This window comes from Pseudophryne corroboree, chromosome 1 (genome assembly GCF_028390025.1).
Source record: "Pseudophryne corroboree isolate aPseCor3 chromosome 1, aPseCor3.hap2, whole genome shotgun sequence".
NCBI classification, from domain to species: domain Eukaryota; kingdom Metazoa; phylum Chordata; class Amphibia; order Anura; family Myobatrachidae; genus Pseudophryne; species Pseudophryne corroboree.
Window position 1 is genome coordinate 1,151,413,639 of NC_086444.1, and position 19,601 is coordinate 1,151,433,239.

The following is a 19,601-nucleotide window of genomic DNA, read 5'->3' on the forward strand; positions in this document are numbered from 1 at the left end:
CTGTCGACCTAGTGACTGTCGACCTATAGTGGTCAACCTAGACACTGTTGATCTTCAGACCGGATCCCGGGTGGGGTATACTGATCGGGATATGTCAGGATTATGATCATCAGGGTAAATATTGGCTGCTTAATTTTTACAATGCAATTTAGATTTCAGTTTGAAGTTTGAACACACCCTGTTTAAATCTCTCTGCATGTTACTTCTGCCCCACCTGCAGTGCAATGTGATTTTGCCCAGTTGCTTACTTTTTTGGTTTGCTAACAAACCTGAATAAGGCCCTATGGGGGTCATTCTGAGTTGATCACTCGCTAGCAGTTTTTAGCAGCCGTGCAAACGCATAGTCGCCGCCTACGGGGGAGTGTATTTTCGCTTTGCAGGAGTGCGAACGCCTGTGCAGCAGCGCTCCTGCAAACACATTTTGTGCAAAACAAGACTAGCCCTATAGTTACTTATCCTGTGCGATGATTGCTGCGACGAGTGACACGGTAATGACGTGAGATAAACGCCGAGCAAAAGCCCGGCCACGCCTGCGTTTTTCCAAACACTCCCAGAAAACGGTCAGTTGACACCCAGAAACGTCCTCTTCCTGTCAATCTCCTTGCGATCAGCTGTGCGATTGGAATTGTCGCTAGAACCAGTGCAAAACCACAAAGGACTTCATACCCGTACGACATGCGTGCGCATTGCGGTGCATACGCATGCGCAGATTAGCCATTTTTTACTCTGATCGCTATGCAGCGAACAACGACAGCTAGAGATCAACTCGGAATGACCGCCTATATCTTATAATATGACACACTCCGTTGCTGTTCCAATAATACTGTCTGTTTTATCAATTTCTAGTATCAGGCAAATAGGGAGGGACAAACGGACAGACTGTGGGGGTAATTCTGAGTTGATCGCAGCAGGAATTTTGTTAGCAGTTGGGCAAAACCATGTGCACTGCAGGAGGGGCAGATATAACATGTGCAGAGAGAGTTAGATTTGGGTTGGGTGTGATCAAACTGAAATCTAAATTGCAGTGTAAAAATAAAGCAGCCAGTATTTACCCTGCACAGAAACAAAATAACCCACCCAAATCTAACTCTCTCTGCAAATGTTATATCTGCCCCCCCCCCCCCCCCCTGCAGTGTACATGGTTTTGCCCAGTTGCTAACAAACTTGATGCTGCGATCAACTCAGAATTAGGCCCTGTGTCCATATAGTTTTGTACACACTATTAGCGCTGTCCAGCCATCCCTCTTTCTTTGACTTGTGAGGAGAAAAGGTCACATGAACAGATAATAGAGTGTGAGGAAAAGAACAGAGTAGATACTCCATCTTTCTGAGATAAAATGAAGATTTGGTGCCAAATTGACTACACATTAATGTTAATAATATATATGTCTCTATTTAACATTTGTATTACAGTCTGCTGTTACTGCATTGCTAGAAAAGAATGAAATTGCCTCATTATCGGTGACTACTAGTGTTTCTACTGGCAGTGTAATTAATCAAGATCGTATCCAATTGTTGGCTGCCCCTTTAGTTACACAGGATGAACCAATTCAGAAACCGGGAACTAATATTTCAGTACTGGATGACATAAGCTATGAAAAACCTACATGTGCTACACGTAAACTAAAATGTTCTGTGTCTCCAAAGCCGAAGTTGTGTATTCTAGAAAAGAAAGTCACGAGAAAATTGTCAGGGAAGCAGCACAACATTGTTAAAAGTGATGAGATACAGTTGTATAATATTTGGTCCATGAGTTTGGAGCAGCAGTGCACATTACTTGAAGATAGCAATAAAACTAAGGCCATCATTCTTACAATGGTGTTTCAGAAAGGTTCTTCCCTGCTATATCCACCCAAGGTCAATATTCTTTATGGTCATTTTTATAACTGGAAAAAGTGAAATTACCTTTGATTAGTAGTTCTCAATCTCTGGCCCAGATTTATCAAGCACTGGAGAGTGATATTTCATTAAAAATGTAACCTGCGCTTGTACGGTATGTACAGCAGCTCAGTTAAGGTGAAGAACCATTAAAAGATATATATAGTGATTGAGTGCTAAGTTTATAAAAAGTGGCACCTGTAAAAAATAATAATTATAATTAGTTGTGAAACAGATTATGTTTACAGCTCTTTTAATTGGAGAGTGATACATTTCAATTTTACCAGCCAATCAGCTCCTAATTGTCATATTTCAAACACAGCCTTGAACATGGTAGTTAGGATGCTTACTGGTTGGTACTTTATCTGCATGCAATTTATCACTCTCCAAGGCTTGATAAATCTGGGCCTCAGTCCTCTGAACCCCAAACAGTTCGTGTTTTCCAGGTCACTTTGTGGATCTTTAAATTGCTGTTAGGGGTCCTGAGGACTGTGGGACAGATGTTTTAAGCCTGGAGAAGGGATAAAGCTGTGATAAGTGCAAGGTGATAACGCACCAGCCAGTCAGCTTCTAAAGGGAGGTACTCACGGAGCAATCGCTGCTTAAAATCTAAGCAATCTGACTAGATTACTTAGATTTTAAGCAGGATCGCTCCGATAGCGATGCGCAGCCCCGTGCATCGCTATCGCTGGTGCTAAATTGGCCTGCCGTGCAGGCCAATCTAGCAGGTCGCTCATTTCACCCGCTGGCTGAAATGAGCGGCTCCCCCCGCACGCTCAGCACACATCGCGCTGTGCTGAGCGGCGGGAGAGATGTGTGCTGAGCGGTACGCTCAGCACACATCTCTCCCGCATTGGCCAGTGAGTACTGGCCTTAACTGACATTTTTAAAAACCGTAATGATTGGCTGGTGCGTTATCACCTTGCACTTATCACTGCTTTATCCCTTATCCAGGTTAATACATCTGCCCCCCTGAGGGTTTGCGAAACACCAGACAAGTTAATAGAGTATTTAGCTGGTCACAGGTGTTACGCCAACTGTCACAATATAAAGATCCACTGGTGACCTGGATATATGAACTGTTTCGTGTCTTGAGTTCCCCTGTCTTAGCTAATTTACAGTATGCATTGCATTATTAACGGTAGAACATTGACAGATATACTAGGAAACCAGATAACAGTAAATTAAATGTTAAATGAAAAGAATTGTTATGATGTTTGTAGGCTTCTGCTAGATACTATGGGGAGAATATTTGCTTCTGAAATAACTGCTTAATTTATGTCTACCCTGTTATTTGTTTCCATTGGTTCCATTCAGACCCCTGCATTTTGAATGTGCCACACAGCATTGCCTGGAACATTCAATATTCAGTGAGCATTTTGAAGAATAAATCCCTCATTATGCTTTAAGCCAATGGTACAGTACTAATAATATACTATAAAATATGTCAACTTTCTCAGCTATTGTTTTACACTAGACTTAATAATAGGCATTGTTTGCTAAATACGTTATACACACAGAAATAAATAATGTGGCCTTCTGATTATCTTTTTAAAAATATTACTATGCTGTAAGCTGGGATGTAATATTATTATGTTAGCAATTCTTGAAAGGATAACACTGATCATAGGTATTACGCTAATCAGCATAAAGAAGGCCAAAATTACAAGGATAGGAGGACCAAATTCCTCTTGATGTTTGTATTGGCAGTGCACCCAGAGTCAGTATGATACTCATCTGGACCAAAAAAAAAGAAAAAAGAAAGAAGACTCTTTTTTGGGTGCACTCTTAGAAAAGTCAAAAGTAGACTAGAATATAGAAAAAAATAAAACATAATATACTTATTAATCAGAAATATAAAAATTCAAACAGTTTGAATTTTTATATTTCTGATTAATAAATATACTATGCTTTAATTTTTCTATATTCTAGTCTACTTTTGACTTTTCTAAGAGTGCACCCAAAAAAGAGTCTTCTTTCTTTTTTCTTTTTTGGTCCAGATGGTTATAAACAGAGCTGGTTATCATGCTGTAAAATATGTACATGAATATATAGCAATATCTGGTGAAATATTTTATCTAAATATGTAGATAATGTCAAAAAATGTAAAATCAGATAAGCCTATGATTTGTAGTAGTAATTAAAAGTTGACTAAATAGGCAGGAAAATGTATTTCTATAAATAGATCAGCTGTAATCATATCGTACATCAACTGTCATCGATTAATTAGTAGATATATATTAAAGCTATGCAATTATATCAACTGTTCAGTTACTGAAATCAAGTAATAACTTAATTTTAATTATTTTCTGGCAGGATTCAAATACGTTGTTAAGTGGAATTCTTATATTAGTCAAAAGGCACAGTGACGTTGAATCTGTGAATCCAAGTGAGTCTAACATTTATGATAAAGAAGATATATATATTTTCATGGACATAACAGACACTGCTTTGCTGAGAGAAAACCAAGAACAATATAACTTTTTAAGGTAAACTTGCATTTTATGTTTTCAGAACTGAAGCCAAACTGGAATATCTGACTGGTTAATACTGTTTTTTTATTTTATTATTATTGTGTCACTTAAAAGCAGTGGTTCTCAACCTCGGCCCTCAAGTACCCCCAACAGGTCATATTTTCCAGGTCTCCTCAAAGGATTGCAAGTGAAATAATTTTCTCCACTTGTGGGTCTTTTATAATGTGTCAGTGAGTAATGAATAACCCTGTTCACCTGCTAGGTGACCTGGAAAACATGAACTGTTGGGAGCACTTGAGGACCGAAGCTGGGAACCACTGCTCTAAGGGACTGATTCACTTAGACATGAAGTGCCTGCTGAGTAATGGTAATCTGAGGTCTTTGCGTCTCATATCTTGCGAAGCCATTGAAATCCGCAGGTAATTGAACCAGCCCCTAAGTCTTCAGTCAGCTGTAATATAGTATACTAACACTGGCGTTTCTATAATTTATTATTATTATTATTATTATTATTATCCTTTATTTATATGGCGCCACAAGGGTTCCGCAGCGCCCAATTACAGAGTACATAAATAATCAAACAGGAAAACAGCAACTTACAGTTGAAGACAGTATAGGATAAGTACAGGGTAAATAAACATAGTTACATCAGCAGATGACACTGGAATAAGTATCAGGTGGCAGAAGACTGCTGGATTTGGTGCAGTTGAAGATTATTAAAGTAAGAAAGTATAAGCACATGAGGGAAGAGGGCCCTGCTCGTGAGAGCTTACATTCTAAAGGGGAGGGGTAGACAGACAGGGGTGACACAGATGGGGTACATAGAGAGCGTGGAACAGAGGGTTAGGATGAGATTTGGTGAAGAAGCGGGTCTTGAGAGCCCGTTTGAAGTTTTGTAGTGCGTGGAGAGTCTGAGAGGGAGAGGTAGGGAATTCCAGAGAAGTGGTGCAGCACGTGAAAAATCTTGGAGGTAGGAGTGGGAGGAAGTAATCCGTAGGCAGGAGAGTCGTCGTGCATTAGCAGAGCGAAGAGGACGGGTGGGAGTGTAAAGGGAGATAAGGTCAGAGATGTAGATGGGAGAGGAGTGGGTGAGGGCTTTGTAAGCGAGTGTGAGAAGCTTGAAATGGATTCTGAAAGGGAAGGGGAGCCAGTGAAGGTCTAGTAAGAGAGGAGAGGTGGACGTAGTGCATTTGATGAGGAAGATGAGCCGGGCAGCAGCATTGAGGATAGATTGGAGTGGAGAGAGGTATTTCTCAGAAATGCCAGTCAGGAGGAGATTACAGTAGTCCAGTCTGGAGATGACCAGTGAGTGGATAAGAGTCTTAGTAGCATCCTGGGTCAGAAAGGGTCTGATCCTGGAAATATTTTTTAGATGAAAATGGCAGGTTTGTGAGAGGTGCTGAATGTGTGGTTTGAAGGAGAGGGAGGAGTCAAGGATTACTCCAAGACAGCGCACTTGGGGGCTAGAGGAGATAGCAGTGACATCAATAGATAATGAGATTGTAGGTAAGGTTATGCGGGAGGGAGGGAAGATGATCAGCTCGGTCTTAGACATGTTAAGTTTAAGAAAGCGCTGGGACATCCAGGAAGAGGTAGCAGAGAGACAGTTGGAGATACGAGTGAGGAGAGCAGGGGAGAGGTCTGGAGAGGAAATATAGATTTGGGTGTCATCAGCATAGAGATGATATTGGAAACCAAAAGAACTAATGAGCTTACCTAGTGAGGACATATAGAGAGAGAAGAGAAGAGGACCATGGACAGAACCTTGGGGTACCCCTACAGTTAGTGGAAGTGAGGGGGAGGTGGAGTCATGAGAGGAGACAGAGAATGAACGGTCAGAAAGGTAGGAAGACAGCCAAGAGAGGGCAGTGTCACGCAGACCAATGGAGTGAAGAATTTGCAGTAGGAGAGGATGGTCCACAGTGTCAAAAGCAGGAGAGAGATCAAGTAGAATAAGTAGAGAGTAGTGTCCCTTAGATTTAGCAGCATGGAGGTCACTGCATACTTTTGTAAGGGCAGTTTCAGTGGAGTGGAGAGGACGGAAGCCAGACTGGAATGGGTCAAGCAGTGAGTGTGAGGAAAGAAAGGAAGTAAGGCGGTTGTAGACAATATGCTCAAGGAGTTTGGAGGCAAAAGGGAGGAGAGAGATGGGTCAGTAGTTGAAGAGAGTGTTTGGATCAAGGGTAGGTTTTTTAAGAATAGGAGAGATGAGTGCATGCTTGAAGGCAGAGGGGACAGTGCCTGATGAGAGGGAGAGATTGATAAGGTGGGAAAGATGGGAACAAGCAGAAGGAGAGAGGTAGCGGAGGAGGCGGGAAGGGATAGGGTCAAGTGGGGAGGTGGTGAGGGGACAGGAACGAATGAGGGCCATGACTTCCTCTCCAGATGCATGGGAGAAAGATGTCAGAGTAGGTGCGAAGGATGGGGAGGGTTGGTAAGGGATGGGTGAAGGCTGGTTACTGATGGTCTGGTGTGATGTGATGTCCTGACGTATGGAGTCAATTTTGGATGTGAAGTAAGTGGCAAAGTCAAGAGCAGAGAGTGAGGAAGGGAGACGAGGTGGAGGTGGGCAGAGGAGTGAGTTGAGAGTGGCAAAGAGGCGCCGGGGGTTGGAAGACTGGGTGGAGATAAGGTTCTTGAAGTATGACTGTTTAGCAAAAGAAAGGGCAGCACTGAAGGATGAGAGCATAAGTTTGAAACGGAGTAAGTCTGCCTTAGAGCGTGATTTCCTCCAGTGTCGCTCAGCAGTACGTGAGCATTTTTGGAAGCAGTGCCAGGGGGGGAGGTAAATGACAACTACTCTAAGATGGACTGGTTGGAAGAGGCGTATGGCATGGACCTCAAATGTAGAGAATGTAAGGGATGGTTATGGTGGTATGAGTTGGTAAAAGGACCCCAACACCACCCCCATGGCGACCCCCAGGTCGGGGGGGGGGGGGGGGGTGAATGTGAGGCCCCCAGCAGAGAGAGCAGCAGGAGAAGTAGTGTCAGAGGGCTAGTAGGTGTAGGGAGTTGGAAATGAAAAGTTCATGAGTGGGGACCAGTTTGTTACAAACAGATCTGGCATTCCAGAGGGCACAGGATAGGGGGTATAAGTTTGTGGGAGAGATGTGAATGAGATTATCAGGGTTGCTGTAGCGATGAGGTGAGATTAACTTTGAGGGCAGGGATGATGAGAGAGTAGTGATGGTACGGGTGCCTGAGCTAGGAGGGGAAACTGCAGGAGGTGGGCAGAGAGGAAGGTCAGTGTGATGTGGATGGGGGTGTGGGTAGGTGACAGGGAAGGGAGAGAGGGAGCAGGGCTGAGTTGTGATGTAGCAGGACCATGGGGCAGAGGTGAATGAAAGTGGGGTAACAGGAAAGGAGGGGAGGGGAGGTGTAGGAGACTAGGGTGGAACAGAGGGATGGAGGGGAGACAGAGGAGGGGAGAGAGGAGGAGGTGTAGGAGACTAGGGTGGAAGGATAAAGATACATTATTAGGTAGACACTGAGTGATGTGGGGAGTATAAGAAAGCCTTGACATAGTGTTAAGTAGGTAAATAGGTTGAGGGAAAGTGGAAGTAGGAGAGGAGACTGCAAGGGAATCAGAGCAGAAGAATTGCAGAATTCAAGTGAGAAAAGCAGTGTAGGCTCAATGGGTGTAGATTTAGTATGAAATGAGTGTAGATTTAGTATGAATTGAGTCAAAAGTGTAGATAAAGTGGGTGCAGAAATGTATTTGGACTGTAAGAAATGAAAGGATTGTTAGAGGGTTAAGAAGCAATGGTAATTCTGTTAGATTTTTTAAGTGTTTGTAGATGAGAAGATGAACTCACAATTGTCCCAAATAAGATCTTTGTGATCCTGATTATGGATGGAAACTTGATCTTACATATGTTCCTTTCTGCAAATGGGTTGCATAGTGTTCACAGAGTGAAAGTTGGAGGGTGATAAATTAGCCTATACAGTTGATATTGTTAAGTAGTTCATGTGTTGTTGGTTGTGTTGTTTGCGGTTTTCTTTCACTTTTTCGTCCAGTTTAAGTCCAGGCTAAGTCCAGGCTTTGATATTAAAATTATATATCTACTGCCTTTGAGCCTACTCCCTTAGAATCCTACACCCTGGATCAATCAGCCAGGCTTAATCAGCCAACTATACTCTAATATGAACTAACATTAACATGTTCACTGATTAAAACCCCACCCATTGCCCAACACCCACTGGTGGGCAATAAAAGCTAAAACAAACAAATGATGACATGGGAGGAGGACATCCCAAATTCCCCAAATATCTAACAATTAAACAGCCTAAATTCTGCATATGACAATAACTCCAGATTACCTAGACAAAACAGACAATGCAAGGCTATATTATCCTAGTTCACTGTGCAGCTGGTGAGAGTTGTAGTAATTGTTTTGATTACCTGTAGGTGAGAGAATAAGATGTTAGGGGGAGATCGCAGTCCTTTGCCTACTGTATTTCATCCAGGCTAAGTCCAGGCTTTGATATTAAAATTATATATCTACTCCCTTTAAGCCTACTTCCTTAGAGTCCTACACCCTGGATCAATCAGCCAGGCTCAATCAGCCAACTATACTCTAATAATGGGTGCAATGTGTGCGGTGCACATGGGTCCCTGGGTCCAGGGGGGCCCACACTGCACACATATTCTAATACTCGCCTTTCCGGCGTCCAGCGCTGAGCGCTGCTCTCACGGCAAAAAGCGCAGTTAAAATGGCCACGCGCATGCGCAATAGCTAAATTAGTCTCCGGAACATGGCGGGCGCCATGTTTCCGGAGACCTGCACATGCGCAGTAGAGTCCGTCATATTGCCGGAAACTACCGCGCCATGCAGGGGAGGTGGGCCCACCTGGAGGTGCACACAGGCCCCCTCATCTGTTAAAACGCCCCTGTATACTATCCTAATGCCAATAAAATGTACACAAGTATAGTGTGATTATCCAATATATTAGCAGTAAGACATCCTGCTTAGACACCGTGAACAACCAAGTTAACTAATGCTGGTCATACATTAGAACGACCAGCGTCAGATGCGAGTTGCCTCATGATTCCCCGTGAACTCCCCAGGAGCTACCTGGCAGTCTCAAACTCAGGATTTGGTGTTTTATGACACATGATGTACATAGATCTCATGACCCATCCTGCACCCCTATGTGATGAATCTTCTCTTGATGCATTGTATGTGCATAAAACGTGGTATGATGTGCATACAATTATGACGGATAATATGGGCTGCACATATGATCAGAGATGGCAACATTCAACCCATGGGACCACGCATTGAATCATAATCGTACCCAAATAATTCACGATGTGCACACGATGCATCGATCGAGGCATCCAAGTCATGTACTCGTACCTAAAATCATTCTAGTACATGGCCAGCTTAAGAGATGAGCTTGGGTAGTAACCAATGAGCTCATTACCCAGGAACCTGATATGGAGAGTCACCTTAAAGTAGGGTTTCCCAAACCTGGTCCTCAAGGCATCCTAACAGTCCAGATTTTTAGATTATCCATGCTTGAGCACAGATGATTAAATGTAACTGACTGAGGTCCAAATTTGAGGCTGCTTCTCTAGGCCGCACATGGTTGATAACAAGGGGCCTAAGGATTTGTAGTTTTGTGAAAAATCGCAAAACTACAACTCCTGTCTCTAGCATGTGGGGGACTGCCCCGCATACCGAGTCCTCCACCCCCCCCCCCACTAAAATGCGAGTGCATCGCTATACAGGGATGCGCTTGCATCTGAAGGGTTAACCCCTGCCTACGCAGCCTAGCCGGGACCATTTTTTGGGGCGGCTTCGTGACGTCACACGCTGCCTCTCTGAGAAAAAAATGCCTGCTGACCGCCTGACAGCGCAGCCAGGGGTCAACCTTAGATCCGATGCCTCCGCAATCTAATTGCAGAGGCATCGTGGGGCAGCCTCACACATGCTAGGTGGCCTTCCCCTGTGCTGGGAAACCCCCAGCATGTGCAGAGATGAATGCAGATCTGGCTGCGTATGCAGCGATCTGCGTTCATCTCTGAATAACCCCCAAAGTACAGTGTACACCTCCGACTACAGCAGCATCCCCAGCAAATGAAACCCATCCAGGTACAGGATTGCCATCATCATAATGCTATGTATTATATTCCATTTGGTCACAGATCAATCTCTTCTTAAGGTGCATACGCACTTGCTGAGAAAAGAGCAACGTTGCTCATTTTCACCTTTCCTGAGCGATGTCGCTCACTTTCTCGGCAAGTGTGTATGCCGCCGGCGACCAGTGATGTGCGGCCCCGCGGGTCGTTAATGACCCTCACTATTGGCCGTGCAGGCAGCTCAGTTTGGACAGTCGTCCAAGAGCTGCCTGCACGGACTGGCCGCTGTGTGACGTCACATATCACTCAGTGTGTATGCCCGGCCGCCGACCGCCCTGGCCCGAGAGGGGAAACACTAGCCACCCGTTTCTTGTCACTCTGGGAACATTCCTTTACATTCTATATGCACCTTACCTATATGATAGTTTCTCACAAAGTGGATCCTCTGAAAAAATGTATCCTCCTTGGGAAGACGGCATCTTCAGTTGGTATTCACTATTCATGTAGGATATCACATCGTCTGGAAGATGCCTGTTTATGTAGGAATATTAACAAGGTCATAATCATGCAACAGTGGTCCAACCAGACTCGTGCCCCCTATGCCACTTCCTGCCACCTAAATCATCTCTCAGCTACACCATCATCTCTCTTATGCGTGTCTCGGCCAAACTATCTCCCCCTTGCATCTCAGCCACACCGTCTTCCCTTTGCATCTCAGCCATACTATCTCACCCTTGCGTCTCTCAGTCTCACCCCCCCCCCCTGCTTCTCTCAGCCACACTATCATCTCCAGCCTGCATTTCCCAGCCACACCATCATCTCTCCACTGTGTTGTCTCTCAGCCACACCATCATCTCCTCCCTGTGTCATCTCTCAGCGCACCATCATCTCCACCTGCTTTGTCTCCCAGCACACCGTCTTGCCCCTGCGTTGTCTCATAGCCACACCATCATCTCCCACCTGCGACATCTCTGAGCACATCATTATCTCTCTGCTTTGTCTCTCAGCACATTATCTCCTCCTGCTTCATCTCTCAGCACATGATCATCTCCCCCACTGCGTCGTCTCTCAGCCATATCATTATCTCCCCCCGATGCGTCGTCTCTCAGCACACCATTATTTCCTCCCTGCGTCGCCTCTCAGCCGCGTCCTCCAGCGACACATACACACACACTGGCCAAGTTTCTCAGCATCATGCACACATTCACTGAGTCTTTCAGTGTCACTTATGCACAGGCTGGGCGAGTCTCTCAGCTTACCATCATCTCCCCCCTTCAGGGGCATAACAATAATAACTGCTGTAAATAGAGGTGTTTCTCTAGCAGCATTGGGGCAGGGGCCCCTTCAATATTGATAAAGCTGATTATTTATCTTGAACTTAAGCTATATACTTATTAAAGACAACATACGCAATAGTCGCACGAGGTGCCGTAATGGTACGCACTTAGCGTAACAGACGCTAGGCCGTGGTCGAGACGCACGAGCGGCACGTTCGCTCATGGCTTACGCTTGGTATCGAGCACGCTATAGGCGGTCCGAGTACCGTAATGCTACGCTATTAGCGTAGTGGACGCTGTACCGCGAGAGCGGGATACAAGCGGCGCTGACGCTCACAGATCTACACACAGACAACCTTGTAACAATACACTGTAAGGGTATGCTTACGCTGTAAACCTTATTACTGTAATACTACCACAATGTAACGCTGATTAACCTTTATGATATGAAAGCTGTTTGAGCGACTGAGACGCTCAATAACCCTTAGTAATAAATGATGAAATACACAAGACCTGATGTAGATTTAAAAACCACTCCGGCTCTAACACCAGGTGGATGATTCTTTTAGTATAAAAAGGGGAAAACAATACATCTGATACACTACAGATCTAACATTAATACCTAAACAGAATATCTAGACATAAATACAAACATTAACAAATTATTGAAAATACAGATACATAGAATGAGAATGACTGGCATACATTAACCGGGTAACAAAGTGGCCACAGAGAAACATACCATACGGGGAAACACTCGCAAGCGCAACCGGATCCAGTCCTCCAATTATCTGACTGATAATTGTTGATGAGAGAGAGTCTTGTGTCACCAAGCCTATTGCAAGCTATATTTATTTACTAACTCAAGACATACTACAATAGATACTGTGTGCTCTCTTTCCATTGGTTACGGGGTGGGACATGTACTGCACCTGGGATCATTGGTTAGTTCAAGAAGTGGGCGATGGCTAGGACTTGTTAGTATTCTAAATTCCTCTTTGTCTGATTAGATTGAGGAAAGCTATTGTTTTGGATCTTCCAAACAAACTCTGTCTCTGGGCTTTGTTTACCCCACCTTCAGTTGAGACAATTGCAACTCAGCACTCATTATTCTGGAGAGAAACCTGGTTCTATTCATAAACAAAGGAGTAAGCCCTCTTCATAGAATCTCAAAGCTTAGTGTAAATAAGGCTATTGTATTCAGTCTGTGGGAAATAAATGACTGAATTCTATTCACCTACCCTGCACTTGTGTAATTTATTCGGAATGCAATTAATCTTATTTTCTACTTCTGTGCATAACCATGAGCAGGAACTATGCGAATCCCTCCCAATTATCATAGGCACAACACCCCTTCAATACCCCACAGCTGGACACCAACCACTACCCTCCAACCTTTGTCTGAGCCCTCCCAGCATGCAAAGAGGAATCTCTCTGTCTAAGAGGTTTTAAACTTACCATACTTGCTGACATTGTTAATGGGAATATTAACTATAATATATTATTATGCTATTTGGGTTAAATATGTCGCGATCGAGTCACAAGCTACAAGCTCACAAACTCCGCCGTATTTACACATCCCATGCGCACGAGACGCTGGAGCGTCCCTTACAAAATCTGCGGGGATGTGTACGCACGGGGGACCAGGCGACGAGCAGCATGTGCACACATTAGGGGTTAATACAAGGCATATGAATCATGATATTTTTCGACTCTGACAATATGTTGCTACGGTGCCAACAAAGGGGGTAATTAAGAGTTGATCGCAGCAGCAAATTTGTTAGCAGTTGGGCAAAACCATGTGCACTGCAGGGGGGAGAGGGGGGGCAGATATAACATGTGCAGAGAGAGTTAGATTTGGGTGGGTTATTTTGTTTCTGTGCAGGGTAAATACTGGCTGCTTTATTTTTACACTGCAATTTAGATTTCAGTTTGAACACACCACACCCAAATCTAACTCTCTCTGCACATGTTATATCTGCCTCCCCTGCAGTGCACATGGTTTTGCCCAACTGCTAACAAATTTGCTGCTGCGATCAACTCTGAATTAGGCCCAAAGTTCTGTATTCTTCAGGCAACACTCAGTTTAAACAAAAAGTTTGACTGACTTTTCATTATAATGTGTGTACTTTCACCAAGGCTTCATTTAATGATATGCCTGTCTGTGCAGTGGATGACTTTATCAAGTAATATTTGTGGCTATGCAGAGCCGGCCCTAACCAATATGATGCCCTAGGCAAGATTTTGGCTGGTGCCCCCTAGCACAACCGCTAGTTCCGCTTCTGACCCTGCACCCCTTTCCCAGCACTATCACCCCCCACCCATAGCAGTCCTTTTTTTTTCTTCTATCCCCTGTAATTTAAATAAGAACAGTGCACAGCCCAAAAAGGTATGTGTTTTTGCTGGCAAGGGGCATGGCCACACAATAGTACCCCCAATTCAAATTATGCGTCACAGTAGTGCAACTTTATTCACAATTTATCATACCATAGTGTCCCTTATTCACATTACATCACACAGTAGTACCACTTTACCTTATATACGTTACTCCCCACAGTAGTGTCCCTCATTCACATAACATCATACCGAATAGCTCCTTATTCACATTATACCACACCATATTGCTCTTTATTCTCATTACACCACACCATATTGCTCCTTATTCACATTACACCACACCATATTGCTCTTTATTCACATTAGACCACACAGTAGTGCCCTTTCTATATGTTACGGCACAAAGTAGAGCAGCTTATACACATAATGCCACACATTGGTAATGCATTTATACACATAATACCACACAGTAATGCCCCTTACACATATGACACATATTATTAATGTCCTTATAAACATAATGCGCCTTACACATTATGTCAACCCTTATTAATGCCCTTATACACATGATTTTCCTTACACATATGCTGCACATTGTTAATCCCCTTTTACACATAATGACACACATAATGTCCCTTACACATATGCCACACATTATTAGTGCCCTTATACACATAATGACACACATAGTGCCCCTTACACATGTTACACATTATTAATGCCCTTATACACATAATGACACATATAGTTCCTGGCGTGAGTCAACTGGCAGCTCTGCTAACGTCGGGTGCCTCATTTTTAGGAAAATGCATCCTATTTTCATTGCTATGTGACTAGGATGCACAAGCGGCTTCTGCTGATTAAAATTATATGCGGCAAGCCTATATACTGTGTGCGACTGTGGCTGTATCTGCATACGAAATGCTACGCACAAAATATAGGCATGCCGCATATCATTTTAATCAGCAGAAGCTGCTTGTGCCCCTATGCATACCAGATGCCCTAGGCAATTGCCTAGTTTGCCTATGCCTAGGGCCGGCTCTGTGGCTATGTCCCCGAAAACACCCATTTTCGGGGGTAAATAGCAAATTTTAAGTATCACCTGCATGTAAAAAGGCAGGACTGCAGTAGATATCTCTGATATCTGCCGCAATCCCTCAATTTCCGCCCGTAGCCGCAACCCCCTTAGGTTTCTATGGGAGATGTGATACTGCGCAATGTATCAATATCCCTGCTGCTACCCATTGTATCCTTTAGGTAACGTATCGCGGAAAGTAGTTCCGACTGAGTTTCCAGGAACCCTCCACCGGAAATGCCCCAGTGCATCGTGGTCGCATGCGCAGAACCCCCGGCAGCCCGCAGAGTATATCGCGGGGACCGGCTCCTTTCAGGGCACCTGACTCTGCGGGTTGAGTACGGGATCCCGGCGGTCAAAATACAGACACTGGAATCCCCACCATCAGAATGACGGCAGGGAGGCGAGCGGAACAAAGCCCCTTGTGGGCTCGGTGGCTTGCTTCGCTCGCCACAGTTCTATTCCCACTCCATGGGTGTCATGAAAACCCAGGAGTGGGAATAGGCGTGGCGGTGCTGTCGGCATTCTGGTGGTCGGGATTTCGACCGCCGGGATTCCAACTACATCCCGTCTCTGCGGATGTCGGGTGATACATTCACCCAAAAGGATTGCATATAGCAATGTGATCCTGGGCGGTAAAATCCCACCCAGATCGCATTCAATAGGTAATCCTTGATAAATGGGCTCCTAAATTAGTAACATAAATGAGTCAATCAAACTAATTTAAATAGTAAAAGGATGACATAATCTGACCGATGCACAGTGTAAACACTGGAAAAATTTGCAAGATTGCCATTACAACTAAATTCACATTCTGAATACTTTTTATTTTTATTTTGAAGCAATCCTTTTAATGAAGCAGAACTGCATTTCACATTAAATTGATTGATTTGGGATGCATTTACAGTACTTCAGATCTAATCTAGACAAACCAAGCTGCCATTGGTACACAAGTGGGAATATAGGAGAATAACAAGCAAAGGATTTTCACAGCACAATGAATCACAACTTTGTTTCTCTAAAACCTTACTGACCTGGATTTATTTACAGTCCTTAAATGACAGTATAAACAACATCAAAATAAGCCTTTAGCGTGGAATTCAATTAGCCATGGTAATTTACCCCAGGCTAATAGATCCCCGGGACTATTCAATTAGCCCCGAAGGCAAGCCTGCAGGCTGCACTTAATGGGATTTTTGGGGGGGTCTAAAGAGATCCATAAAGATATCCCAGATAAACTGTTTTTGGGTGCCGCAAACCCATTAACACATAGGTCTGAGAACTTATCCTGGATTCTGTGTTAAAGCCCGAAAATAGTTAATTTACCAGGCAAGAAAAATGGTCTCTAATTGAATAGCTTGGCCATTAAAACCCAACGCTACCACCCTTTTTCACACCTGTCAAATTAATGGGTCTAATTGAATTCCCCCCTTAGTGTGGTATTAAAGAAATGTATTTCTCTAACGTCCTAGTGGATGCTGGGGACTCCGAAAGGACCATGGGGAATAGCGGCTCCGCAGGAGACTGGGCACAAAAGTAAAAAGCTTTAGGACTACCTGGTGTGCACTGGCTCCTCCCCCCATGACCCTCCTCCAAGCCTCAGTTAGATTTTTGTGCCCGAACGAGACGGGTGCAGGCTAAGGGGCTCTCCTGAGCTGCTTAGTGTAAAAGTTTAAAGTAGGTTTTTTATTTTCAGTGAGACCTGCTGGCAACAGGCTCACTGCACCGAGGGACTAAGGGGAGAAGAAGCGAACTCACCTGCGTGCAGAGTGGATTGGGCTTCTTAGGCTACTGGACATTAGCTCCAGAGGGACGATCACAGGCCCAGCCATGGATGGGTCCCAGAGCCGCGCCGCCGGCCCCCTTACAGAGCCAGAAGACTGAAGAGGTCCGGAAAATCGGCGGCAGAAGACGTCCTGTCTTCAATAAGGTAGCGCACAGCACCGCAGCTGTGCGCCATTGCTCTCAGCACACTTCACACTCCGGTCACTGAGGGTGCAGGGCGCTGGGAGGGGCGCCCTGAGACGCAATAAAACACCTTTTTTGGCAAAAAATACATCACATATAGCTCCTGGGCTATATGGATGCATTTAACCCCTGCCAATTTTTCCATAAAAAAGCGGGAGAAAGGTCGCCGAGAAGGGGGCGGAGCCTATCTCCTCAGCACACTGGCGCCATTTTTTCCTCACAGCTCCGTTGGAGGAAGGCTCCCTGACTCTCCCCTGCAGTCCTGCACTACAGAAACAGGGTAAAACAAGAGAGGGGGGGCACTAAATTGGCATATAAATATATACAGCAGCTATATTAGGGAAAAACACTTATATAAGGTTATCCCTGTATATATATAGCGCTCTGGTGTGTGCTGGCAAACTCTCCCTCTGTCTCCCCAAAGGGCTAGTGGGGTCCTGTCCTCTATCAGAGCATTCCCTGTGTGTGTGCTGTGTGTCGGTACGTTGTGTCGACATGTATGAGGAGGAAAATGGTGTGGAGGCGGAGCAATTGCCTGTGTTAGTGATGTCACCCCCTAGGGAGTCGACACCTGACTGGATGGTCTTATGGAAAGAATTACGTGATAGTGTCAGCACTTTACAAAAAAGACTGTTGACGACATGAGACAGCCGGCAAATCAGTTAATACCTGTACAGGCGTCTCAAACACCGTCAGGGGCTCTAAAGCGCCCGTTACCTCAGGTCGATACAGACACAGACACGGACACTGACTCCAGTGTCGACGGTGAGGAAACAAACGTATTTTCCAGTAGGGCCACACGTTACATGATCACGGCAATGAAGGAGGTTTTGAACATTTCTGATACTACAAAAAAGGGTATTATGTGGGGTGTGAAAAAACTACCCGTAGTTTTTCCCGAATCAGATGAATTAAATGAGGTGTGTGATGAAGCGTGGGTTTCCCCCGATAAAAAACTGCTAATTTCTAAAAAATTATTGGCATTATACCCTTTCCCGCCAGAGGTTAGGGCACGTTGGGAAACACCCCCTAGGGTAGATAAGGCGCTCACACGCTTATCAAAACAAGTGGCGATACCGTCTCCTGATACGGCCGCCCTCAAGGAACCAGCTGATAGGAAGCTGGAAAATATCCTAAAAAGTATATACACACATACTGGTATTATACTGCGACCAGCAATCGCCTCAGCCTGGATGTGCAGTGCTGGGGTGGCTTGGTCGGATTCCCTGACTGAAAATATTGATACCCTGGACAGGGACAATATATTATTGACTATAGAGCATTTAAAGGATGCATTTCTATATATGCGAGATGCACAGAGGGATATTTGCACTCTGGCATCAAGAGTAAGTGCGATGTCCATTTCTGCCAGAAGAGGATTATGGACGCGACAGTGGTCAGGGGATGCGGATTCCAAACGGCATATGGAAGTATTGCCGTATAAAGGGGAGGAGTTATTTGGGGTCGGTCTATCGGACCTGGTGGCCACGGCAACGGCTGGGAAATCCACCTTTTTACCCCAAGTCACCTCGCAGCAGAAAAAGATACCGTCTTTTCAGACTCAGTCCTTTCATCCCCATAAGGGCAAGCGGGCAAAAGGCCACTCATATCTGCCCCGGGGCAGAGGAAGGGGAAAAAGACTGCAGCAGACAGCCTCTTCCCACGAACAGAAGCCCTCCCCCGCTTCTGCCAAGTCCTCAGCATGACGCTGGGGCCTTACAAGCGGACTCAGGCACGGTGGGGGCCCGTCTCAAGAATTTCAGCGCGCAGTGGGCTCACTCGCAAGTGGACCCCTGGATCCTGCAGGTAGTATCTCAGGGGTACAAATTGGAATTCGAGACGTCTCCCCCTCGCCGGTTCCTGAAGTCTGCTTTACCAACGTCTCCCCCCGACAGGGAGGCGGTATTGGAAGCCATTCACAAGCTGTATTCCCAGCAAGTGATAATCAAGGTACCCCTCCTACAACAGGGAAAGGGGTATTATTCCACGCTGTTTGTGGTACCGAAGCCGGACGGCTCGGTGAGACCCATTTTAAATCTGAAATCCTTGAACACTTACATAAAAAGGTTCAAGTTCAAGATGGAGTCACTTAGAGCAGTGATAGCGAACCAGGAAGAAGGGGACTATATGGTGTCTCTGGACATCAAGGATGCTTACCTCCATGTCCCAATTTGCCCTTCTCACCAAGGGTACCTCAGGTTTGTGGTACAGAACTGTCACTATCAGCTTCAGACGCTGCCGTTTGGATTGTCCACGGCACCCCGGGTCTTTACCAAGGTAATGGCTGAAATGATGATTCTTCTTCGAAGAAAAGGCGTCTTAATTATCCCTTACTTGGACGATCTCCTGATAAGGGCAAGGTCCAGAGAACAGTTAGAGGTCGGAGTAGCACTATCTCAAGTAGTACTACGACAGCACGGATGGATTCTAAATATTCCAAAATCGCAGCTGATTCCGACGACACGTCTGCTGTTCCTAGGAATGATTCTGGACACAGTACAGAAAAA

The 19,601-nt window shown here is 44.9% G+C and overlaps 1 protein-coding gene across 6 annotated transcripts in view; it reads left to right on the plus strand.

The window, feature by feature from the left end:
• Window positions 1–19,601, plus strand: part of POLN (DNA polymerase nu) — a 617,268-nt gene that overhangs the window by 172,113 nt on the left and 425,554 nt on the right. For 4 of the 6 annotated variants that reach the window (XM_063924721.1, XM_063924733.1, XM_063924728.1 and 1 more), the window contains exons 5-6: window positions 1,414–1,857; window positions 4,195–4,367. In XM_063924721.1, coding sequence (XP_063780791.1) covers window positions 1,414–1,857; window positions 4,195–4,367 — 617 coding nt within the window. The remainder of the gene's footprint in view (window positions 1–1,413; window positions 1,858–4,194; window positions 4,368–19,601) is intronic. The other 2 variants (XM_063924748.1, XM_063924755.1) reach the window with 1 other exon arrangement.